This window comes from Paramormyrops kingsleyae, chromosome 21, assembly GCF_048594095.1.
Source record: "Paramormyrops kingsleyae isolate MSU_618 chromosome 21, PKINGS_0.4, whole genome shotgun sequence".
In the NCBI taxonomy this organism is placed as follows: Eukaryota; Metazoa; Chordata; class Actinopteri; order Osteoglossiformes; family Mormyridae; genus Paramormyrops; species Paramormyrops kingsleyae.
Window position 1 is genome coordinate 5042926 of NC_132817.1, and position 27292 is coordinate 5070217.

At 43.7% G+C, this 27292-nt stretch overlaps 2 protein-coding genes across 2 annotated transcripts in view; both read right to left on the reverse strand.

The window, feature by feature from the left end:
• The window catches only part of LOC111849430 (NACHT, LRR and PYD domains-containing protein 12-like), a 43354-nt gene extending 41981 nt beyond the window's left edge, over positions 1-1373 (reverse strand). Inside the window, exon 1 of the mRNA XM_072704144.1 lies at positions 1244-1373. The gene's annotated coding sequence lies outside the window, so the exon portion shown is untranslated. The remainder of the gene's footprint in view (positions 1-1243) is intronic.
• On the reverse strand, positions 91-27184 carry LOC140581467 (protein NLRC3-like). Its single transcript, XM_072704155.1, has 13 exons — positions 26936-27184; positions 14269-14539; positions 13662-13718; positions 13445-13558; positions 7511-7571; positions 7103-7340; positions 5235-6954; positions 3130-3303; positions 2760-2933; positions 2387-2560; positions 1753-1926; positions 1244-1417; positions 91-1133 (listed from the first exon to the last, which is right to left on the reverse strand). Exons 2-13 carry the CDS (start codon positions 14502-14504, stop codon positions 1064-1066), a joined length of 3366 nt encoding a protein of 1121 aa, XP_072560256.1. The 5' UTR covers positions 14505-14539; positions 26936-27184; the 3' UTR covers positions 91-1063.
• Between the last annotated feature and the right edge of the window lie 108 nt (positions 27185-27292).

Below are 27292 nucleotides of genomic sequence, written 5' to 3' on the forward strand. Positions count from 1 at the left end.
ATATTTTACACAGTATTATATTATATTTTGTTATATGCTTTATTGGAAATTTGTGCAAAGGTTCTAAATAAAAGGAAAAAAAAAATGAAATATGACAAAGTACCTTTTATTTGTCGAGTAAATAATCCAAAATGGAAATAGGGCTCTCCATGTGGTCATTTTACATAGACCATTTATTCAGTGAATTTACAGAAAATGTGCCATATCGTGAAATGTTTGGTATTGGCATATGAGATTTTGGTCATATTGTAAAGCCCAATATGTGTGTGTTATTAAATAAAACTTACCAGATAATGGCCACAGGATGCAGACTTTAACACTTTTGTCATGACATTTCCAACATCCAATAAGGCAGCCTGATGACACCTCCTGTCATTTCCAGGGACACTTTCCATAATGAGGTGGTGAATGTAGTACAAACTGTATAGCAAACAATCTCTCCAACCACAAAAACATGACGTCTAAAGATATTATCTTGCATTTATAAGGGTTTCTAAGAGCTGACAGGATTCCAAACCTCTGATGCTCCTCCCCGCTTGGAGTCACTGGGTTTTACTTTGATGAGAAAAGCTATGAAATCTCGGTATTATCTGTCCCGTCACTAATTTTGCCTGTCATCATCCGATTAAAAAAAAAAAAAAAAAAAAAACAGCAACATGACTGTAACATGTAATGCGATGCGAAGTAATAATGTAGTACAGTATAAAGTATAAGTATTTGCTGTAAAATGTAGTGGAGTAAAAGTCAAAAGTGTCTACTTAAGACCAGATATGTGAAAAATGTGCTTAAGTACAGTACTAAAGTAACTGTATTTTCCACCACTGGACACTGTAATACATCGAATTTCATATCAACATATGAAAGAAAAAAAATTGCCTATTAGTGCTACTTCTGGTACGTAAGCGTCGTTCACTTTTGCCAGAGTGAACAATGCTCACGTTCATGTTCATTAGCTGCAAACTGATGTGTTCAGTTCACCGTCCACCAAAAATATGAGTGCCTTCAATGAATGGTGCTCATGTAGCACGTTCATGTACAACACTGAATGGAGAATTAATGGTATTCATCCAAAAAAAAAAACAAAACATTTCTGTACGCCCGGTCTAGTTTGGCACTCTCCACTGTGGTCCATACTATAGGAGAAGCAGAATGACATAATATAGGAATATCCATTTATTTAATTATTGTATCTGTCTCACATACATGTGTCTGTAGCAGGAACAGGCACACACTCTGTACTCACTTCAGCTTCTCCAGTTTACAGTTGGAATCCTCCAGTACAGCAGAGAGCAGCTTCACTCCTGAGTCTCCTGGGTGATTGTAGCTCAGATCCAGCTCTCTCAGGTGTGAGGGGTTTGACCTCAGAGCTGAAGCCAGAGAACAACATCCTTCTTCTGTGATTCTACAACATGACAGCCTGCAGAGAGCAGAAAAAAATAAGATCTCCGATAAATAAGATCACCTCACCATTACAAGAAAAATATTTAAGTAAATGTGACTACTTTCATATTTACAATATAACTACTTTCAATAATTACAGCATACAACGTGGAAAACCCAGTAATACTGACCTCAGACTCTCCAGTATACAATGTGGAATTCCCAGTAAAACTGTCTTTCAATACTTCCAGTTTACAGTGTGGAATGACACGAAATGCTGACCTGAGATTCTCCAGTTTACAGTGAGCAATACCCAGTAATACTGTCCTCAGTTTGTCCAGTTTACAGTGTGGAATACCTAGTAATACCGACCTCAGTGTCTCCAGTTTACAGTGTGAATCCCCCAGTCCAGCAGAGAGCAGCTTCACTCCTGAATCCTGCAGGTCATTGTCACTCAGGTCCAGCTCTCTTAGGGATGAGGAATTTGATCTGAGAGCTGAAGCCAGTGCCTCACAGCATTTCTCTGTGAGTTCACACTGGTTCACCCTTATGAAAATTAAGCATTCATAAAACCACTTTTTACACTGGTGCACTGTACATTAAATGCAACTGAGGAAAAAAGAGGTCATAACAGAACAAAAAAATTTTAAACACTGAGAAACATTCTAACAATCATACTGGTTTTGACTGGTGCCCATTATATTTTTATCCATGGTCCATGTTAAAGTCAGGATGTTTAATTTCAATATTACTGTCAGTTTCTTTTTTAAATCCTATTAACTAACCAACACAAATCGTTTGCATGTACAGTATTAAGAATGAATGGCTGTTTCACTACTTGTTTTTTTCTAACCTGGACTGAGTGCTGATAAGTTTGTGGGATATAAGGAAGTAGGACAAGAAAAAATAAGCTGTTTGTGTTTGATTATGATGTCACTGCTGAAATGCATCCTGGGTTTTCTTGATGCCCAGTTTCGTTTTTGTAAAATGAATATTCCATACTCACTTCAGCTTCTCCAGTTTACAGCTGGGATCCTCCAGTACAGTAGAGAGCAGCTTCACTCCTGAGTCTCCTGGGTGATTGTAGCTCAGATCCAGCTCTCTCAGGTGTGAGGGGTTTGACCTGAGAGCTGAAGCCAGAGAAGAACAGCCTTCTTCTGTGATTCTACAACATGACAGCCTGCAGAGAGCAGAAAAAAATAAGATCTCCGATAAATAAGATCACCTCACCATTACAAGCATAATATTTAAGTAAATGTGACTACTTTCATGTTTACAACACAACTACTTTCAATAATTACAGTTTACAGTGTGGAAACCCCAGTAATACTGACCTCAGTATCCCCAGTTTACAGTGTGGAATACCCAGTAATACTGACCTCAGTATTTCCAGTTTACAGCTGGGATCAACCAGTAGAGCAGAGAGCAGCTTCACTCCTGAGTCTCCTGGGTGATTGTAGCTCAGATCCAGCTCTCTCAGGTATGAGGGGTTTGACCTCAGAGCTGAAGCCAGGGAAGAACAGCCTTCTTCTGTGACTCGACAGCCTGACAGTCTGTAGAGAGACAGGAAAAAGATCTCAAATAAATAAGATCACCTCATCATTATAAGCATAACATTTAAGTAAATGTGACTACTTTCATATTTACAATACAACTACTTTCAATAATTACTGCATACAGTGTGGAAAACCCAGTAATACTGACCTCAGATTCTCTAGTTTACAGTGTGAAATACCCACTAATACCGACCTCAGTGTCTCCAGTTTACAGTGTGAATCCCCCAGTCCAGCAGAGAGCAGCTTCACTCCTGAATCCTGAAGGTCATTGTTACTCAGGTCCAGCTCTCTCAGGGGTGAGGAGTTTGATCTGAGAGCTGAAGCCAGCGCCTCACAGCATTTATCTCTGAGCTTACAGCTGTCCAGCCTGGAAAACAAATCACATTCAGACAGAGACATACACAATCTACACCCCAGTAACAGTATTGATATATAATATCAACACAAACATTTTCAACATAATTAACAGCACAGCTCATATTTCAAAATGAATGACAATGTACAGACTGTACAGTGCATCCTGGAAATTGCAGTCATATGATCACTGACTGGGAGTCAGTGGATTTTAGTCCAAAACTTTATACTTTACAATCAACCATAGCCCATGTGATTGCTAGGTAATAAAGTAAGCCTTCGTATTTCTGTAACCAATCAATGAAAAGTATAGACATGGCCAGTCGTTGCTGTGTTTTACCCATTTTTAACCATTTTTAGACAGTGGATTGGATACTGTACATGTACATGACCAGGAAGAAAAAAGAATAGCGGTAGAAGGAAACCAAGTGAGGTTTTATTTGAAACTACAAAATTATAAATTAGATGTATATTTTCACAAAAAAGACAGGGGCAGTTCGTATCCCAGGAAAGAATGATGAAAACCCTTTATTGCTGTTGCAATACCATGTCACTAGTCACAAGTACCAGCGAAAAACTGGCCATCAACCTGACTATACATAAACAAACATCACATTATAGGGGGTAGACAGGTCAGGAAGATGGGGGATATAGGAAGAACAGAGAAAACAGAATTACATGAGGAGGGAAGAGGAGAATAAAAAAACAGCCCCCAGACTGTACTCCAGTAGGGAGTACAATGTAGGAACAGAAAAAACACCTCAGCAACATAAGCACATGGTCACTACACCTTTCAACATAAAAAGTTGTGACTTGCAACAGGGGAGGGAAATGGGTAGGTGGAGGTAGCCCAGCATAGACACACAGCCATCCGGTCCTGCAGCCAGAGGCGCCGGTCACAGACCCGCCTGTTCACGCTGGGGGTATGAAGCGGCGAAGGCGCGGGTTGGGGGGAGGGTGCGGTGAGTGCGTATCTGTACGTATGTATATGTGTGTGTGTATCCAGGTGTCTTTGGGATTGGGGGAGAGGAATGCAAGAGAGTCTCACTGCCTTGTTCTTCCGGGGGAGTTGTTAATTCAGCAGCGGCTTTGGCCGAGGCCAGTGCTGATTAGGGGGGAGCCAAAAGCAGATAGAATAGGGTTGTTTGGGTTTTCGGGCGAGAAGCTGTAATTTCGCAGCTCCTCTAATGTCCACACTGGTCTCCGCCATCCAAAATCCTTTGCAGAGCCGTGAGCTTCTCCGTGATGTTGCCACAGTCTGAGTGCCAACAGCTCTGCCAACTCCGTCGCGTTGAGAGACCAGTTGATCAAATCCAAGATTTTCTTAGTTTTGAAGAGCAGGGCTGAGAGAGTCTCTCAAGTATAAGACAGTAGACTAGATGAGAGGATAGGAGCAAAGCAGGGAAGATAAGGGGAGGGAGAGGGAGAGAAGTGTGTCCGCCTCCGCTGAAAGTCAAGAGTTCATTTTGCTCAAAACAGAGTATAAATCCCAGGGAAACCGGGAGAGGTGGCAGCCCTATTCACACACCACTAATAAACCTTCCAGATCAGGGGGGCTCAGTTACTCTCCCACAGGGCCAAATTCCATCAGCAACTCAGAGTCTTAGAGGGCAGTCCAGGGGGGGTCCGGATTAAACTGTGTTTCTGTCTGGATTCAGGACGTGGTCCGCTGGTTAAGTATCCCTGCTCTGGATAGAGAGCACCCCCCCGTTTCTGTAGCAGGTTACGATGCCGTGCCCACGATCGGCAGGCAAGCTGGATGGAAATGGAAATGTCACTTTTTTGTTTTATACTCCATTACTACACTCAGTCATTATAAAATCACTAAAATCACGCCTGGTTATTAATCCATGAGGAGGAATAAACTGTATATTTATACATTTCAAACAATGTACATGTAAACCTGCCAGACAGGATGTGTTTTCCCATCCCCACGTCACTTACAGAGCTGTCCTAGATGTCTTGACCACAGGCAGCAGCCTCCAATGCTCTTTATCTGATCTGAAGAATTTCTTCAGATCAAACACATCCAGCTCCTCATCTGACATCAGCATCACAAAGGCCAGAGCTGAGTACTGTGCAGGTGAGAGGTCTTCTGCCGAAAGATGTCCTGAATTCATGTGTCTTTGTACTTCCTCTACTAGAGAATTGTCACCCAGTTCATTCAGACAATGAAACAGGTTGATGGTCCTTTCTGGAGATAAATTCTCCTGTATTTTCTCCTTGATATATTGGGCTGTTTCCCCAATGTTATGTGAGCTGGTTTGTATCTGTGCCAGTAGTCTCTGCAATAGAGACTTACTGGAGTCTGTTGAGAGGCCCAGGAGGAAGCGCAGGTAGAGGTCCAAGTGTCCATTCTTGCTCTCTAATGCCTGATTTATCGCAGTCTTCAGCAGGTCAGCTGATGAGTTTGACAGAAACACATATAAAGCAGCGAGATACTCCTGGATGCTCAGATGCACAAAGCAGTACACCTTCTCCTGATACAACCCATATTCCTCTTTAAAGACTTCTGTGCACACTCCAGAGTGAACTGAAGCTTCCCTGACATCAATGCCATTCTCTGTCAGATCTTGCTCATAAAATATGAGATTGCCTTCCTTGAGGTTGTCAAAAGCCAGTTTACCAAGTTTTAAAAGGAATTCCTTGTTGTATTTATTCCGCTTGATGTCATCATTTTTCATATACTTGTCATTTTTTAAACTTGTCTGAAAGATCAGGAAGTGTGTGTACATGTCAGTCAGAGTTCTTGGAATTTCTCCACTGTCAGTCTCACTTAAGAGCTTCTCAAGGACAGAGGCTGAAATCCAGCAGAACACAGGTATGTGGCACATGATGATGAGGCTCTTTGATGATTTCACATGTGTGATAATCCTGCTGGCCAGGCTCGGATCATTAAATCTCCTCCTGAAATACTCCTCCTTCTGGGCATCACTGAACCCTCGTATCTCTGTCACCCGGTGGACACACTCAGAAGGTATCTGATTGGCTGCTGCTGGCCGGGAGGTTATCCAGAGGAGAGCGGATGGAAGCAGATTCCCCTTAATGAGGTTAGTCAACAGCACATCCAGTGATGTTTTCTTTGTTACATCAAACCAGCTTTCATTGTTCTGAAAATCTAGAGGAAGGCGACACTCATCCAGACCATCAAAGATGAACAAGACTTTGTACCTAGACAGTTCAGTGGATTCAAGTGATTTCAGTTCTGGGACAAAGCGGTGAAGCAGTTCAATCAGACTGTATTCATCCTTAATCAAATTCAGGTCCCGGAAAGGAAGAGCAAATATGAAGTGAACATCCTCGTTTGATTTTCCTTCTGCCCAGTCTAGAATAAATTTCTGCACAGAGACTGTTTTCCCGATACCTGCCACCCCTTTAGTGAGTACAGTTCTGATAGGTGTCTCACGCCCACATAAGGGTTTAAATATATCATTGCACTTGACTATTGTATTTTCTGTTTGCCTTTTCTTGGATGCTGTTTCAATCTGTCTCACTTCATGTTCATCATTGACTCCTCCAGTTCCACCTTCAGTTATGTAGAGTTCTGTGTAAATCTCATTGAGAAGTGTTGGCTGTCCTTCCTTAGCTTTCCCTTCAAACACACACTCAAATTTCTTCTTCAGGTTACATTTGATTATGGGCTGACATCGTGGCAGAACATCTCCTGAAAAGCAATGAGAGGTAAATCCACAAAAGTTAAACAAACATGGATTTTTTACTTAGACAAGCAAAAACAAAATCAAATTAAATTAAATGATAAAAATGATTCATATGTTTTTCTATGGCAAATCATAAACAAACACAGCTCTTACTCTTCTTACCCTTCTCCAGCATGTCAGCGAGATCATTTTGCTCCATGGTCCTCAGGATGTACAGTATGATCTTCAGAGCTCCCTCTCTACCACAGGCCTTCTGCATCTGACCATCGCTGTCCTGGTCATTGTCCTCCTCCACCTGAGACTCAGAGCATTCTGGGTAATTCGGATCTAGGTACCTTCTGAATCTCCTCAGCTCATCCTTCAGAAACATTTGAGCTTTTTCCTCTAGTATCTGAAATAAACAGTTACAGTTTCATTATTATTACTGCCGGCATCATATCTTTTCACTTGTTAATTTGCAAATATCTTCCCTTTGACAGGATGAACTACTAATTGTACATCTGTAGATGTTTGCAAATTTAGATAAAATTTAAGAAAATAACTTCAGCAGTAAATGCAGACCTCGAAGATGGATGACAAGTCTTCTCTATGTGGATCTGAATGACATCTTTTCACTTGGTCTCTGTGAAGGAAACACAAATATCCATCCATTAATCCATCCATCCATCCTCCTACCACTTACCCTGCTTTGGGGGGGCAGGGTGGGGGGTCTATTTCAGACAGCACAAGGGCTGAGATACAGGTTCAGCCTGCAGGGGATTCCAGTCCATCACAGGGCACATACACACACAGAGGCTATCAAATGTCATGCAGAATTTAGAAAGTAGCATAAACACGTGTTTCTGGGCTGCAGGTAGAAACCCATGTGATAGAGGGAGAGCGAGCAAACTGCAGACAGACAGGGGACTCAGCCCCCAGCACTGTGGATATGCAGTGACAGCACTGCCCTCTGTACTGCTGATAAAACAGTCATTTTATGGAGAGACAGAGGTCCTGCAGCACCACTGACTGCCACTGCTGCTGCTTTATGGGAATTATAACCTATAGTTATTTAAAAGACATAAGAACCGTCCACATGTGGGGCTTATTTCATTAGGGCGGCTTCCTGACATCAGCGTCCTCATAACAGCAGAGAGAAGCAGCCACATCTCACAGTCACTCAGAGAGACAGCAGGCAGCCGTCAGCACAGGCAGGTTTGCATGTAGCTCCAAGTCACTCACTAACATTCACGGTTACTTCTTGTACAGTGAGTGACATGATTTCAGGCTGATTTCCACTGCATTAGCACAGCTACCTTTATACCCACAATCCCCTGCATCCATAGTGATCTTTTATAAGAAGCTGAATATTTCTCAGATTCTAAATGCATTTTGAGAATGAGGTATATAGTAGTCTTATTTTTATGGGAAGCTATAACAGATATACAGATTATATATTTTCTGATTTAGCTGTTTAGTAGGTACAGTTCCACAATTAGTACAGGGTTCCACAGATACGTAGCATTTGATTTAAAGTCCCACTGAAGTCTCCTCACAGGTGAACTGACCCATCATGTTTTACCATCCAGCACCACTGGTGTTGCCCATTGACTGTGTGGTTTGGGCACAAACACCCAAATCTTAACCAGTCTCTGTATGTCCGTGTCGACTTTAGGCTTCAGTGCACAGGGGACCTTCCTGGCCTTCGGGAAGCGTGGTGTGGTGCCAGGCTTCACCTGCAGCTTGACCTTGTTCCCCTTCCTGCTTCCCACTCCATCCCTGAACACGCTGCATGTCGCCTCAGCACTGCTGACGGCCTCGTCTCACCCACTGACACTTTGTTCACTTTAATCCAATCCAGAGGAATGATCCCTAATCATGATCTGCCCATCAATGCTGGTTAATCCCCTTAAACCAAATAAATGGAAAGTCTGGCCCTTTTTCATTTCAGTTCCACCAGGATCTCTGCTTTTCCAACCATGGAGACAGTCTCACCAGTACTGGTCTTCAACATGAGCACTTTCTTATCTGATCGCTGCTTGTCTATGTTCCGTTTCCCCGTCTTTTCCGTGTCCCTGTACATTTCCTTCGGTTTCTCCCTCTCTGCCTTACACACCCACCCAATGTCCCCTTTCTGGCCACCGCTGTCCCCTGTGAGCTCCTTAGCCCCGCCCTCTGCTGGGGGGTGACCCCGCTTCCCACAGCGGTAACATTCTTTGCCGCCATCTCTCTGCCGGTCACAGGCGGCTGTTACTGTCGGCTCCCTGGGTGCCGCACTGAGCTGCCGCGTCCTTCACTGCCAGCTCCATGGATCCCGCCATTTCTGCGGATTTTCAGAGCGATTAGCAAACAGCAGCGCTGTGCTCTACAACTTGTGAATTAAATTGCTGGCCTGCTAGTGGCATTCTGGGTAATGTCAGCAGGCATTATGCTCAGGCAGCGAGATCTGGTGGGTCGTCATGGAGCCGTCATTAGTAGAGATGGCACGGTTCATGAAAAAAAACCGAACTGTTCGGTTCGCTTGTCTCGGTTCGGAGCATGCATACGTCGCACGGTTCGACGGTTCATGACATGCGCAATGTAGCCTCGTGCCCCGTATGTGACGTCAGTTCCGGTAAAAGTTCAGCCAGCTAAGTAATTTCCGGTAGCCTTTCGTTTGCTGCGTTTAGCTCGTGTTTTCGGCGTTACCACCCTTGTCTCTGAAGAAAACGTTTAAATTTCAGCCAACCGATAGCACAACATCTGAACACTGTTGTGCGCCTTTGTTGTGTGACTTTATTTAATGTGCGGTTAGGCACTTTGTTAAAGAAAATTAAGTTATCTGTGACAAAGCACTCCAGTGAGTGTCATGCCTCGATCGTCCGCTCTTTCCGTGTGCCACGCCCCCTCGTTAACCCTGTGTGGATTCCCCGTGTTTACCAGCTGTTCCTGATTGTTGTGAAATTTGTCATTACTCCATTGTATTTAGTCCGCGTTTCCGTTTCTTTCTCCAGTCCGGTCATTATATTGTAATTCTGCTTTACCGCTCGTCTGTGTTCCTTTTGCTCATTAAACCCCGCATTCCCCCGATCCTAGGTCTCCTCGCCTCTGCTTCCCCGGTCAGCGTTGTAACAGTTAGCCTGCTTCCATGCTGCAATGTGAACATTTGCCATGTTCCTAAAAATTCTGTTTATTGTACAGTGTCTGACCACACAGACCTACAGGCTATTGCCAGATGAGCATACTAGACATATCAACTGGACATATTTTGCACTATTACAGATTGATGTCTTGTACATACACAGAAACTGATTTTATCGATTACTCAAGAACATTCAATACCGAATCATGCTTAATCAAGATAGGTGATCTATCATTTTAACGATCCCCAATTAAATTAACCCCGTGGACCGGACAAATACAAAACGAATGATTAAACATTATATGCGTCTCTTTTTGTATGTTTTCTAAATAAGAGCGCGTGCCCATACCCAGTACTGTAATAGCGATTAAAGCGATCTATTCTTTTAGCATTTATGTTAAGGCAAGACTTTTATTTTATTACTGTTCTGGGATTAATAATGTTTAATAATTTTAATAATGTGCTTTAAGTCAAGTCAAATTCAGTTTATGCATGATTACATGATATAACTTTTTTAATACTGTATCCTAAATTGTGGATAATTAAGCTATATATCATATGCTGAAGTACATTTCTGGAGTGTTAAAGATTAAAAAAAAAAATAACAAGAACCGTACAGAACCGAAAACCGTGACCCTAAAACCGTGATACAAACCGAACCGTGGGTTTTGTGAACCGTGCCACCCCTAGTCATTAGCGATGAATCAGGCTAGTTGTGTTTGTTTCTCAGTTATCAGCTATCAGTTAAAATCGTTCTTATAGCCACTGAGCCTGTGGAAAAGGGAGAACTGACTGGTGAACGTTACATTGCATATTATATACATGGTTCTGATATTTGTTTCTATTTTTTTGAGCGGATGTCTAAAACACAGTTTCTCCTACTATTTCTACTATAAGACAAAGCGCAAAATCCACACATTATGATAATTAATTTAATCACCGGCTCCCCTATTGTCACACCAGTGGCTGCGCCTCATCAGAGACACGCCCCCTTAGCTACTTAAACCTCGCACCATCATTCCGTGCGAGGTATTGTTTGTAATGCAATTTCCGAGCGACTTCTACCTCTGTCTTTGTTTCAGCTCCGATCCGCCCGGCTTTCCCTGCTCCCCCTTCCTGCGCCTCCTGAACCTTCCTGCGCCTCCTGAACCTTCCTGCTCCCGTCCGACCCAGCCCTGATCTTCCCTTGTGTCACCTCCCCGTGTGTCCTGTCAGCGTCTTCGGACAGACCTCTCAGCTTTCGGACTCCCCTGCAATCGGCTTGACTACAGTTTTAGTTTTCCCTCTGGCTTTGATTACTCGGATCGGATGGATATTGGCTGTGACCCTGTTTATTCTTTGGACTCTGCTTCGGATCTCCCCAGTAAAACCTGTTGGCCACCACCCCTGATTCTGTGGGAAACACTGGTATAAATTAAGGGTGTAACGGTTCTGAAACCGAGACATTGAGACCAAAACCACGATACAAACGTTCATGATCACGTATCGCGGTTCCAGAAGACAGAATCAGACTCCCCCCACCACATTACACATTACCTTGGCTGTAATGATACACATATTCATCGACTGCTCGTTCCAAGTCACTGCTCGTGCGGCTAACTAGCAGTGCAGTTGTCTTGTATGTTTTGTTGTTTTTGTGCCTTGTCTTTGTTTTTTCTGCAGACGTGTGTTGCTGCAGAAGTTCGTCTACGTTTTGTTTATTTTTTTCTAGTGTTTCACTACTTTTCTCCGCACTTTAACTTGGCGTGGACGTTTCGTCGGCTTCGCCATTGTTTGTTTACACTGCGGGCTCGCTGTTACTAAGGATGGATTACTCCACGTTGCCCCAGAGTTTACATCAAAATCAGCATGGATACCCTCGGACGCTTCTGGGTGTTTTCCCTATGGCTCTCTGTGGAGTTTATCTCGGCTAACATCAGCGACCTGGATCTTCCCAACGTGCAGTAAGTCACATACACCAGGAACTTTTTGCTGAAACTCAGACTGCACCCACAAAACACGTTACCATGCATAGACGCAATACCCCAGGAATTACTTCGGGACCACCAAACACAGAAGGAAAAGAACGTGAGGAGGAGATGGAATAAAAAGGGTGGAATCAGAGCCAGGCTTAAGAGGTATATTGTAAACATCACTTGCTTCCCTTGCTCCGTCATTTTGGCTAAAGTGCGCTCTTTGCGCAACAAAACAGATGAGCTGCAAGCCAATGGACAATCTGGAATTCATCTCCCCTGACTCTCCCAAAGTCATCCTGGGAGACTTCAACCACTGCTCCCCTGACAAGTGCCTTAAAGGATATCAGCAGTATGTCACCTGCACCACCTGTCAGGGGAAGACACTGGGTAAGTGCTATGGATCGGTTCCTGGTGCGTACATACTGCTAGCACCAGCCTACAGCCCGGCCATAAATAGGACAGAGAAGGTTGCCAAAAACATCCAGCAGTGGACCAGCGACATCACTGCAACTCTGTAAGGATGTTTTGAAACCACAGAATGGGACAACCTACTTTCCACCTCCAGTACCATCAACGAGCAGGTGGACACAGTGTCCTCATACATCACCTTCTGTGTGGACAGTATCATCCCCACCAAGGTTACCATCTTCCCAAACAATAAGCCCTGGATTACTAAAGAACTAAAAGAAATCCTAAATAAAAAGAAGAGGACATTCTTCACCGGCACTGAGTCTGAGGAGAAGGAGGTAAACAGGGAGGTTAAGCGCGCCATAAAGAATGACAAGCTGAGCTACAAAAACAAGGGGGAGGAGAAATTCACACAAGGAAGCCCCCGCTCAGCTTGGCAGGGGATCAAGAACATGGCCGCTGTGAATCGAGTACACTTGCTGTTTTTGCATTTTTGTATTTTCATATTATAAATGACATGAATTAGTTGCAATGTATAGGTGAGAGAAAATGTGTTTTACTTTGTTATATTTCACAAGCAAGTATTTGTAATTTGTAACAATACTTGATGTCTTTGTGCCCATCTCTGTCTGGAGCAGATCTCTCAGTAATCCAGAAGTTTCACCCCCATCACACTCAGCAAACCTGCCACGACCGCCTCCGCTTTAATGCCATTAGCTTGGACAATAAAGTTGAACCGTTCACAAGCAGCCCAGCTCTCCACTGTTTCACCAAACTGCCCGATTGTTCTAGTCAAACTCCACTATTTGTGGTTTAATATCGTGGGGACGCAAGTGATTTTGTAAATTTAGGAGGCCTACTGGTAAAACAATATAGGCTGATTAACCCCATTAAACTATTAAACCCAAAATCAAAAGTTAAAAATTGATTAATTCATTATAAGGTTTTTTCCTCATAGCTTGTATATGCTTCTGTGCCTTCTGACTGAGAGTCTGAGTGCTTTAAACAGTGTTTGTTCAAATGCACATTTACCTTTGACCTGTAGGAAAAGGTCCCTCTCTGAGGTTCCATGGGGGGTCCATTGACCCGTCACTCTTCATGGAAACACAGCTGGGTGCAGGTGAGCCTGCTCTCTCTGTCAGGACCCTGTGGACAGCGACAGGAAACAAAATCCTTATAATATAAATATAATTCATATAATATGGACAGAATCACATGAAATCTTCGGTTGTTCAGCCTTCTGCTCTACCTGCCCTGAAGCTCTTGATACAAACAGGCCTGTTCACAGTCAGCTTTAATGTCCCATCTAAAATTAACATACCGATATGAAAGGTTTAGTAACACTGTCACCACCTCCGTAGCCAGGAACCCTTTTACTGTTATGTTATGGTCTAACTTATAAACGATAAATATTGCTGAGAGTGGAGGAGGTCCCCCACGATGAATTTCATTGAGTTCCCCATGATAAATTTTGCCAATCGGCTACTGGACATGCATGATAATGATAAATTTTTCTGAGCAGGGAGAGACGGAGACCAAAAATATATAAACTTTATTTTAAAATATTCAGAAAATCATGCTCTACAGATTTCCTGAGAAACTGAAGCAGCAGCACTAGGGGGCAGCAGAGGATGGTGTCCGGGGAATATAATTAAATGCAGATTTTTGAAGAAAATTAAATTTAATAGATGATTAACATAAATCACCTACCCCTCAGACTTGAATCACTGAAGTCTCCTGGAAATGCATTAAGTTAAAACTGCTTCTCTGTAATTACTATCTCTTTTGAAAATGATGGAAGGGTGTTTTTATGTCTGCTTGTAAATAAGAGCAAAAACACACAGGTTCTGTCTTACCTCTCAGTTCTCTGTGTTTTACCCACTGAGGGACTCATTTCAGAACCAGCTCCTCTCTCCTTTAACTCCACATCATGGGTGAATCCTGCCAAGGGACATTTGGGCAGTTGCCCAGGGCGCCGTCTTTCCCACATCTGCCTGACTGTGTATATGACGAGTGGAATGAACAGAAGCCAGAAATAACAGGAACACCACTGCAACATAGAGGGACCCATTTCAGACGCAGTTCCCTCCATTTTGTACCGATCCAGACCAGATCCTGCTGGGGCCTCTGTGAACAAGAAGGATAAACAGATACATATACAGTATCTAGTACTCAGCATAGTGAATTTACACACGGGGGTCTCCAGTCTGTTACACTGATACATTCCAAATGTAGTATTACACTTACTAAAGTAACCATGCGTCATTATTTTATACATGAATAATTTTATAGGAACTCTGCAATGGGTTGGCATGCCATTCTGGGCTATTCCCTGCATTACACCCATAGCTTCCGGGACGGGCTTTTTTTTGTCTTTAATCAGAATCAAGATCGCAATTTTCTTTCAAGATTCTTAAGCAGCATATTTCTGTCTGTTGTTTTGCATTTTACACCGTCTTTATACACTCACCTAAAGGATTATTAGGAACACCATACTAATACGGTGTTTGACCCCCTTTCGCCTTCAGAACTGCCTTAATTCTACGTGGCATTGATTCAACAAGGTGCTGAAAGCATTCTTTAGAAATGTTGGCCCATATTGATAGGATAGCATCTTGCAGTTGATGGAGATTTGTGGGATGCACATCCAGGGCACGAAGCTCCCGTTCCACCACATCCCAAAGATGCTCTATTGGGTTGAGATCTGGTGACTGTGGGGGCCAATTTAGTACAGTGAACTCATTGTCATGTTCAAGAAACCAATTTGAAATGATTCGACCTTTGTAACATGGTGCATTATCCTGCTGGAAGTAGCCATCAGAGGATGGGTACATGGTGGTCATAAAGGGATGGACATGGTCAGAAACAATGCTCAGGTAGGCCGTGGCATTTAAACGATGCCCAATTGGCACTAAGGGGCCTAAAGTGTGCCAAGAAAACATCCCCCACACCATTACACCACGACCACCAGCCTGCACAGTGGTAACAAGGCATGATGGATCCATGTTCTCATTCTGTTTACGCCAAATTCTGACTCTACCATTTGAATGTCTCAACAGAAATCGAGACTCATCAGACCAGGCAACATTTTTCCAGTCTTCAACTGTCCAATTTTGGTGAGCTCGTGCAAATTGTAGCCTCTTTTTCCTATTTGTAGTGGAGATGAGTGGTACCCGGTGGGGTCTTCTGCTGTTGTAGCCCATCCGCCTCAAGGTTGTGCGTATTGTGGCTTCACAAATGCTTTGCTGCATACCTCGGTTGTAACGAGTGGTTATTTCAGTCAAAGTTGCTCTTCTATCAGCTTGAATCAGTCGGCCCATTCTCCTCTGACCTCTAGCATCAACAAGGCATTTTCACCCACAGGACTGCCGCATACTGGATGTTTTTCCCTTTGCACACCATTCTTTGTAAACCCTAGAAATGGTTGTGCGTGAAAATCCCAGTAACTGAGCAGATTGTGAAATGCTCAGACCGGCCCGTCTGGCACCAACAACCATGCCACACTCAAAATTGCTTAAATCACCTTTCTTTCCCATTCTGACATTCAGTTTGGAGTTCAGGAGATTGTCTTGACCAGGACCACACCCCTAAATGCATTGAAGCAACTGCCATGTGATTAGTTGATTAGATAATTGCATTAATGAGAAATTGAACAGGTGTTCCTAATAATCCTTTAGGTGAGTGTATAACTGGAATAAACAATATGAAGATGTGCACGATATATCGGTTCATGAGTGGATTACAGGCCTTAGGGCCCCCAAGGGATGTCCCCCACCTTGTGGCTATTTTTAGATTAAGTCATCACGTAGTTATGGCAGTGCTAGTTATTTAATAAGGCCCAGGGCTGTCTTAGATACCACAGCAGCCCCTTCAGTGACTTAGGGGACCATTTGCAAACTGAAAATGTAATCTATGTTCCAGCTGAACCACAGTGCTGATCTGATCTGATATGTTGTTTTCCACAACATATATGTTAGTTTTCCCTTTAAAACCAGGATAAATGCAGCCCATAGATGCCCACAGACACTGTGTTTCACTGGAAGTCTATGGAAGGCTCCTGTACGCATTGTCTAAATGGAGAATAGAGGAAAGCTTGTCGGTGAATATGTTCCGATTGCGTGTTTTCAGAGCCCGACTGGACACCGTGCTTCTCTGGGAGTCTATGAGAGCTTCATCACAGCTTCATACATACACTATATTGCCAAAAGTATTGGGACATCCCTCCAAATCATTGAATTCAGGTGTTCCAATCACTTCCATAGCCACAAGCGTATAAAATCAAGCACCTAGGCATGCAGTCTGCTTCTACAAACATTTGCGAAAGGATGGGTTGCTCTCAGGAGCTCAGTGAATTCAAGTGTGGTACCATGATAGGATGCCACCTGCACAATAAGTCCATTTGTGAAATTTCCTCAGTATTACATATTCCATGGTCAACATTTAGTGGTATTATAATAAAGTGGAAGCAATTGGGAACAACAGCAACTCAGCAATGAAGTCACAGGTCATGAAAAATAACTGAGCAGGGACAGCGCATGGTGAGGTACACAGCGCCCAGAAGTTGCCAAATGTCTGCAGAGTCAATAGCTACAGACCTCCAAACTTCATGTGGCCTTCAGAACATTGCGTAGAGAACTTCATGGAATGGGTTTCCATGGCTGAGCAGCTGCATCCAAGCCTTATATCACCAAGTGCAATGCAAAGCGTCAGATGCAGTGGTGTAAAGCACGCTGACACTGGACTCTAAAGCAGTGGAGACGTGTTCTTTGGAGTGACGAAACACGTTGAGTCTGGGTTTTTGGAGGAGCCTCCGCTTTGCTTGGGGGGGGGGGGGGCTGGGAGCGGGGGTCACCCCGCCTGGCCGGATCAGCTCTCCGTTTGCCGATGGGTCTGGGGTTGTCCCGTCCTTGGCTGCTTTTTGCACTTTAGTCATATACACAGTCCATATTACATTAGGGCCTTGGGGTGCGGGGAGGGGGATGGGGGACTCATACCCGAACTGCACCCACTAATTTTAATGCATTGTAGACATAAACACACAACTCTCTCACACATATTCAGTAAAACTGGTCTAAGTCGACACTCACGGGACCAGCTTAAAAGTGACGACTTAGAGAATTGACGAGATACACCTAAGTCGACACTCGCCGTTTTGTCGACTAGTAAATATAACTCGCCGTTTTGCCGACTTATAAAATCGACACTACACCGCACTATACACGCAAGACTTAAGACCAGGAAGCGACTAGTGCTATAGGTGGGGATTCCCCGTTTCTACATTGCCGTGGTGACAAGCAGGCGGTGTGAAGCAGGCGGCGGGAATGCAGCGACTGGGGTGTCGACTTACAGGTAGGAAAATCCATTCATTTGTGTTGTTCGGGACCGGGATTTAGGTGACGACTAAATGAGGGAATTTGACGACTTACAAGCGGCGATTTACACAAGGAATTTTAAAGGAAACATCATTAGGAAAAATTGGGACTTTTGCTTGAGTGTCGACTTGTGCACATTGACGAGTTACAAGACGGCGACTTAGACCAGTTTTACTGTACATACACACTTTACACTAACATGGGACGGGGATGCGATGGGGACTGAGGGGCCTCTCCTAACTCTCTGTCTCTGGCCCCGCACGGGTGGGAGGCCCACCGTGTGGAAGATCCATCATGGGAGGGTTGCAGGTGGCCCTGGCTGGTGTAGGCGGCCTCCTCTCATGGGCTGTGGGCCGGGTGGTCCTTGGTTCTGCTGTTCCGCTTCCTGGTGGGGGCCACTTTGTATGTATGAGCCTTCCTTCGATCATCCTGCAGTGTTGGGGTGGGGGGAGGCATGCCGGGTCGCTGCGGTGGGCGGCGATCCGTCCTGCCGGGGGGCAGGCTGGGGGGGCCGGGGCCCCTCCGGCATGTGGGGGGCCCTCCACCAGGACACCGTGGGGAGGGGGGTGGGTTGATAGCCTGGACCTGCTTGCCTTGGTGGGGGGTCACGGGCGGGACTGGGGGGCTCGCTGCCCATCCCCCCTCTGCGGGCCTCCTTGTACGGCAGTCGGTGCCCTCTTAATCCCTCTCGGGTTGGGCGGGTGGCTGACACATGGCCATGGGCCCTTATGCCGTGGGGGTGGCCTCGATTGCCTGGTTCCCCCTGCCTTTGCCTTGGGCCCAGGGGGGCCACTGTCACGCCCCCCAACGGCATCAACTACCAGCACATCCAATGACAAATCAGTTCACACCTACACTTGCACATACAAGAATGGGTACATATGAGGTTGAGCGATCATTATTATTACTTTTTAGAGTAACTTATAGATATAGGAATTGAAATATACGTGTATAATCACATGTGTATGCTACATATATATATATAATACCTATTTGGAACATTATTATTATTAATGCTGTTAACTTGTTATTGTCATCATTAGCCTACTATTACTGTTTTGTTGTTTGATGTGTGTTATGGTTGTTTTTATTCTGCATTCCCCGACACTTTGTTTTCTCCATCCCACCTTTATTATTATTCTTATTTATCTTTTTTAATTTTTTTTTCTCTCCCCATGGTGATTGTCTGTTATTGTTATGATTGTTTCTGGGTCCCCCCCCCTTTTTTTTGTATCACTGTACTAGAGTGAGTTTAGAGTGGCCACACTGGAATCGAATATCTTTACACTGTAACTTTAATTTAAAATAAAGTTGCCCTCTGAAGGGGGGGGGGGGGGGGGGTGTTGGGCAGAAAAAAAGACGTGACCCCAACTTGCCCGATGTTTTTATTCAACCCTTTATGTGCTTGAATTGTATATGCTTACATTCATAGGCTTACATTTTAACTGACTCGCCTGCCAATGACCTGAAAATCATTAAAAATAGACTTGTTTGTGTTGTGTATTATGGGCTGGTGAAGCCACCATATCAGTTATTTCCAAAGGCTTTATGGGTAATGTAGTTTGTTCATACCAGAGAGCAGTGTGGAAGCTGGACTGTTTTTACCTGCTGCAAGGGAGCAGTAACAATGGCAACTCTGAGTCTGTGCATCTCTTTGTTAGTGGCAATACACAACAAAGAACTAGTGACGAGACTTGACGAACCTGCGTGGCTATTACTCCGAGGGGAGGACGCACACGTCGTGGTGTAAAAAAATGGGAAAAAAAAAAGGGGAGGGCAACACGGCAAACTCACTGACGGGTGCCTTCAGAGAGTTTGATCAGACAGCCGAACAGTGGACCTCCTACACAGAGAGGTTTTAATTTTTTGCATTGGCTAATAGTGTTACAGACGAAAAGAAAGTAGCGACTTTTCTTAGTGTCATCTACGATCCGGGATAGATTGGTATGTGACTCGCGTAGTGAAGCAATACAAAAGTGCTTACTTAGCAAACTTTGACAAAAAGCAATAGAAATTGCTGTCAATGGAATTGGCGGCTAAAGAGGCTCAGCAAATAGGAGATGCCGCCCATGTCCATCGGGTGGATGCTGAATCTGGGAAAGAGAAGCAGAGCTGTTTTCGTTATGGAAAGTTGGGACACTGTCCAATGGAGTGCTGGTGCAAAGACCTAACCTGCAGGAAATGCGGGAAAAAGGGGCATATTGAAAGAGTTTGTAAAAGTTATAGAGAACACATAGTTACAAACTGAGGAAAATTAAAATCTGGGAAGCCGTGGAAACTACAGAAAAACAATCTTCACGCAGTAAATGAGGGCACACTGGAAAGCAGTGGGACAGAGTCTGATGAAGAATTTCCAGTTAAAGTGCTCAGGATAGAAGGCAAATCTCCAGCTTACTATGTCACGCCACTCCTAGAAGGAAGACCAATCAGAATGGAAGTGAAACCAGAAGCATCTAAAGTACCTCCCAGTAGCACCGGCCGATGTTAAATTGAGAACTTATACGGGTGTAACAGTGCCCATGCTGGGAAAAGTCACTGTTCATGTTGAACTCAATGGACAGAAAGCAAAACTACCTGCCTTTGTGGCCAAAGACAGTTTTCCGTCCCTGAGGGGCAAACCATGGTTGGAAAAGATTCGGCTAGAATTGATAAGGGTGCATGCCATTTCTGTGAGAGAACAAGGGTTAGCTGGAAAAGCATGCTGATGTCTTTAAGGATGAATTGGGCAGCATGAAAGAGATCACAGTGAAGCTTTCAGTAAAATCCAGCTGCCAACCAAAGTTTCTGAAAGCGAGAAATGTTCTTTATGCATTAAGGCCCAAGGTTGAAGCTGAAATCGAGCGCTTGGTTGGCATGGGAGTACTCAGCCCAGTGTCTGGCAGCGACTGAGCAACCCCAGTAGTGCCTGTCATTAAGCGTGATGATTCGGTGCAGCTGTGTAGTGACTTCAAGGTCACTATTAACCCCACTATCATTGCTGAGCAATATCCGCTTCTAGTCATTGAAGATCTCTTCGCTGGGTTGTCTGGCGGAAAGAAATTCAGTAAAATTGACTTGAGCCAAGCATACTTGCAAATGCATGTGGATGAAGAATCCAAAACCTCCTAACAATTAATACACACAGGGGGCTTTACAAGTTCTCATGTCTGGCATTTGGGATCACAACAGCACCATCGGTGTTTCAAAAAGCGATGGACCAGATTTTAAGGGGGTTCAGTGTTATTTAGATAATATTTTAGTTACGGGAAAAGATGATGAACACCTATGTCACCTACATAAGGCATTGGGTAGGCTTGAACAGTGGACTACAGGTTCATAAGGATAAATGCGAGTTCTTCAAGCCATCAGTTTAATATCTAGGCCATGTGATTGATGTTTATGGTCTGCACACTGCACCTTCAAAGGTAAAGGCCATCACTGAAGCCCCAGCCCCACAAAACGTTGCTCAGCTTCAATCTTTTAGGGTTCATAAATTACTATGGTAAGTTTATCCAACAGCTAGCAACACTGCTGAAACCGTTGCATGAGCTACTCTATGATGGAAAGAGATGGAAGTGGACTGAAGAGTGTGATAGGGCATTTAAGCAAGCTAAAGCAGCTTTAACAGACAGTAAAGAACTTACTCACTTTTGATCCATCGCTGCCCATTCAGCTGGCATGTGATGTGTCACCTTATGGGGTGGGGGCAGTATTGTCACACATACTGCCCTCAGGTGAGGACCAGTCTGTGGCATTCACCTCAAGAACTTTGAGCTGTGCAGAAGTCAAATACCCCCAAATAGAAAAAGAGGCCCTGGGTATAATGTTTGGAATTAAGAAATTCCACCAGTACCTGTTTGGACGGAGGTTTGTTTTGTTGACTGATCACAGACCATTAACATCCATCTTTGGCCTCCACACAGGTATACCATCACAAGCTGCATGTAGACTGCAAAGCTGGGCACTCATCTCGGGCGCGCATAACTATGAAATCAAGTATCGACGATCTGAGGCACATGCATATGCTGACGGGTTGTCTCGACTTCCACTGCCTGGACATTCATCTAGAGCTGTCAGTCAGCAGGACATCTTTTACTTCAGCATGGTGGAAAATGCTCCTGTTACTGCCCACCAGCTCAAGAGAGAAACTAGGGTTGACCCGGTTCTGTCACAAGTGCTTGACAGAGTCATGCGGGATGAGGTCCATTGCACCACGGATGTTGTACCTGATCTGCGAACATACCTTGTGAGGGGGAAGGAGTTGACTTTGGTAGCAGGATGTTTGCTCTGGGGAATATGTGTCATCATTCCACGAAGGCTGAGGAAGCTGGTCCTTGACAAGCTACACTCAGGACACAGTGGCATTGTCAGGATAAAAGTGTTGGAAAAGGAGTTATTTCTGGTGGCCAGGATTAGATTGCGAAATTGAGATGAAAGCTAAGATAGATAGATAAATAAGACTTTATTAATCTCACACTGGGGAAATTTACTTGTTGCAACAGCCAGTAAATAAAAAGCAATAGAAAAGAAACAGACCAAAAAAAAAAAACTAAGAAATACATTAAATAAAATTAGTGCACACAATTACACATATTGCACAGACCCAAAATACACATACATAGATATACACATACATACAGATTGCACCGAGTGATGTAAATATAGTTGTATGCCTATGTAGCAGATATTGCACAATATATAGAATAGTGACATAAAATTTATGAACTTTAGGTGACTCGGGTATCATAAAGTCTGATGGCAGATAGAATGAAGAATTGGATGCAGTAGTCTGTTGCTGAAGGAGCTTTGTAATGTCCTCACTGTGTCTTGGAGGGGGTGAGAGGGACTGACCATAATGGATGTAAATTTGGCCAGCATCCTCCTCTCAGCCACCTCCTCAGTAGAGTCCAAAGAGCAGCCCAGCACAGAGCTAGCACTCCTGACCAGTTTGTTCAGTCTCTTCCTGTCCCTTCCTGAGTTCCTGCACCCCCAAACAGACCACCACGAAGAATATAGCAGATGCTACCATAGTGTCATAAAAGGTCCTTAGTAGTGTCCTGCACACACCAAAGGACCTCAGCCTCCTCAGCAGGTGGAGATGGTTTTGCCCCTTCTTGTACAGGGCGTCTGTATGTGGGCAGTGTCAAACTATCAGAAATGCCCCAAGCCTGGCGCCCCTTCATCCTTGGGATTAGCCAGCATTACCATGGCAATGAGTTCACCTGGATTTTGCAGGTCCAGTTGAAGGTAGGATGCTGCTTGTGGCCGTTCATGCACATTCTAAGTGGGCTGAGATTGTAGTCATGTCCACCACATCAGAGAAAATCATTCAGATCTTGAGGGAGATGTTTTCACATTATGGACTGCCAGAACAATTGGTTATGGAAAATGGACCGCAGTTCACAAGAGATGAAAGATTTTCTGTGTGTCAATGGAGTGAAGCACATTCTTTCTAGTCCATACCATCCAGCTCCAAACGGACTGGCTGAACGCAGAGATCGAATTTATCGATGGCATCGACGGCAAAAGCCGCCGTGCCTTAGCAATTTGCCGTGCGGCCCTGAATATTTACAAGTTCTTGCCGGCAGATACTTGCAGTGCCCTCTTCCGCAGTTGCCTTTGTGCCCTATTGTGTATGTTTAGATCATAATAAAGTCAATAAACTTATGAAATCAAGAACAAGTTCTTCCGTTTTTTACTTCTCTGTCGCCATGTCCATGATGTCTGGATTGATAAGCGCATCCCATAATTTTACGTTAGCATAAACTGTACTGTCCTGCAGCTGCTGTCACGGGACAGTTCGTAGTGGCTCGCCGAAGTGTTGCGGGACAGTTCGTAGTGGCTTGCGGCACTGGGCGGGACAGTTAGCGAGTGGCTCGGGACAGTGTTTGAGTGGCTCGGGACAGTCGGTCTAGTTAGCTTTAAAATGTTAGTTGGCTTGAATATGGTCACTCATGCATTATTTTGAAGTTCTGTTAGTCATGTTAGTGTTCAATGTCTCAGTAAAAAAAAAAAGTTAATTAAATTAAAGTTTTTATCACTGACAATAGCTGGTTCTGTTTTTTTTTTTCGTAAAACATTTCGTCATTACTGAGTAGGTGAATGAAGGCAACAGCATCTTTTTTTCAATAGCTAGTCTAACACTATTTCCCAGGGTGCTAATGCATTTATTGCCCTTGAAAATGTCAGAATGCTAAATATTTCATGTGTCCGGCTATATACCTTTTTGCCTCAGTGCCCTGGCCAGTAATTCTTGATTGCCTTGATTGCCTTGGTGACCTACGGGAAAATGCCTCAGTGCTCTCCTATATTTGAGGGGATAAAAGGCAAACATTGCTGTGCCCCCCGAACAAAGTAATTCTACCCCTGTGAACGCATGGTCCAGACTGGGAAGCATTCACTCAAGGCATCAAAAGGGAAGTCAACATTTGAGCAGCGTTTGACTGCATTTCTGCTGCAGTACCGAAACACACCTCATGCAACTACGAAAGCACCCCCTGCATTCCTTTTCATGAAATGCCAACTGCGAACACGACTTGAGTTGCTGAGACCACAACCCACTAAATCAGTTGTACAGAGTAAGCAGGGAGACCAAATTAGCCAGAGGGCTAAGGATAGACAGTTTTGTAATAGAGATGTTGTGCTCGCTCGTAATTATTCTGGCCATGAGAAATGGGTTCCAGCTACTGTCACACAAAAGACAGGACCTGTGTCCTACACCAGCGTTTCTCAAACTATGGGCCGCGGACCGGTGGCAGTCCGTGAGAGAGTTCCTGCCGGTCCGCGGAGCCTCGCTTCTGCACCAATCAAAATATCAGGTCTGATCTCAGCGCTGCTGTCACTGAGTGCCCCTCCCCGCCCCCCCAACTTCACGTCCTGCCCCTTGTTTCAGCATTCTAGAATGTTCAGCGTTCCAGCCCTTCATCTCATTCACTCAAAACTTTTCACAGACACGCACACATTACGAGAGCTGTCAATAAATCATGGCGTGTTCAAAGCAAGCGAGTTTGGATTCTTTCTTTCGGAAGCGTCCATCAAATGATGCCGACTTACAGGATGAGCCAGAGGTAAAAAAGCGTCACCCATTTACTCGAAATTACGACATTTCATACATTAAATTTGTTTTTATTTCTAGCGATAGTTTCATAGCCTCGTTACTTAGCATAGCTTGGCAGATGACACAGATTGGTTTTGGGGGGGAACTATCTAAATTACGCCGGCATTTGGAAACAAAACATGCACATCTAAAAGATAAATCAGATGACTTCTTCAAAAGAAAACGCGATAATAATACACATAATAATAATAACAACAGCCTAATTACTATATATATATATATATATATATATATATATATATATATATATATATATATATATAATATCTGTATATTTACTTAGCAATAATATATTTACTTGCCAATAATCTCAAATTTAACCAAAGCACTCCTGTTAGGTCATGTTTAATATTGTTCTTACATAGTATTGAGAAACACTGTCCTACACGGTTCAGACTCATGATAATCAGACATGGCGGCGACATCTCAATCAGCTGTTCTCCAGAGGAGTGCCCAAGGAGGACCCTGATGGCAGCCAGGAGGAGACAGGGGTGAACATTGCAGAAGATGTTTCCGCGAACGCGCCCAGGACAGCAGCCCTAGCTTCCTCTGAAACAGCCAATGGAAGCAGCACAGCAACCTCTCTCGAGCACCCAACTCCCACTGAGACTGTTCCAGGGTTAAGACGAAACCCATACCGTTAGAGGAAACCACCTGAACGCCTTTCATTGTAGTACAATAATTGCCCAGGGTTAGTGGGTGCTGAGGTACTCTACCCTGAAGCCACCGTATCAGTTATTTCCAAGGGCTTTATGGGTAATGTAGTTTGTTCATACCAGAGAGCACTAGTATGTGCGTGGAACCTAGTTCGGTAAAGTTGGAAAGACATTGACAGATTCGAACTTCGCGGCTCAATAAATCTTAAACAAAACGTTCTTACAACACAATATATGGGTCTATTCAACAGCAGTAAGGTAGACAATGAGCTACAATCGGATTTTCGTCCAAACAATATGTATTTAAAGAAATATGGATAACATTGCTACCTATGAGCAGTCCGCCGTCAGAGGAGAGCTTAGGGAACGTCTGCAAAGTGCAAAACATTGAATAACTTTGCTCCTATCAGCTGTACTACCACCAAAATCACTACACACTTCTACAGTCTCATTATGGTCATACTACACCATTTAGTTTGGGGAAAAAAACATTATTATTAAATAAAATGCAATAACTTTGATCCTATCAATTGTAGTGCCACCAAAATTACTATATACATTTGCAATCTTATTATGGTAGGACTGCACCACTGAGGTTGGGGAAATGTGGCTTAGTCTATTGTTAAAGGGATTTTATTAGCAATAAAATTCAATAACTTTCTTACTATAAAGTGTAGTTCCACCAATATCACTCTGCTCATCTAGTGTGTCGTCATCGTCATACTAGAGCACTAAGTTTGGGGAAATGTACCTTAATCTGTTTTTAATGATTTTTTTTTTTAATTAGGAATACTTAATTGTGACAGTTAAGGGTAGTGTCACCAAAATCACTACACACTTCTACAGTCTCATTATGGTCATACTACACCCCTTTGCTTGGTGAAATTTACCTTAGTCTCTATTTAATTATTTTTTATTAGGAATGACATTTAATAACTTTCTTACTATAAAGTGTAGTTCCACCAAAATCAACAACAATACAATAGAATAAGCCACATTTCCCCAAACTAAGTGGTGTAGTAAGACCATGATGACACCCTAGATATGTACAGGGATTTTGGTCTCAAAACCGCGCGTGCTAACAAACCAGTAAATCAAACTGCGTAACAACTGCTGTGAGACCGAATGCACAACCAACGAAGAATTTTCAGATCACCTTAAAAGCTTATAAAAACTAAAAATCCGAAACTAAACAAATTAAATCCAACAAAACGGAATTTGAGAAAAAATAAAACCGATTTCATACGGCTCGAAAAAGGGTCCAAGTTAAAGCACCCGCCCTAAATAACCCAGCTCCCCATCGCTCCTGTCACATTAAATCTCTGGCGCTGCCGCTGTATGTAAGTGCGTTACACAGGCTTATTTTATTATTAGCTGTATCTCTTAATTATAATCTTACCTTGAAATACAATTTGTCTTTAAATTACTCCCGAATCGTATTGATGCGTCAAGGCAAAATGGAGATTGTTGTAGCGACAACCTTCACGGCAGGAAACGATCAGCGCGGAGACGGCCTAAGCAGAAGCTCCGCCTCCGCATTCTGTCGTAACGCACATTTCTAATTATATCCCACTAAACATTGGACGTCGGATAGGCGTGCAGATCATGTCTATATTAGGTCCGTCAGTCCATGACCAATTCTGGACATCTATACAACGTCCAAACTAGGTCCACAACTTGAACGTCCATCCATGACCCAACTTGCACGTCAATATGACATTCAACATTTGAACGTAATTTTTTTGACGTTATTTGG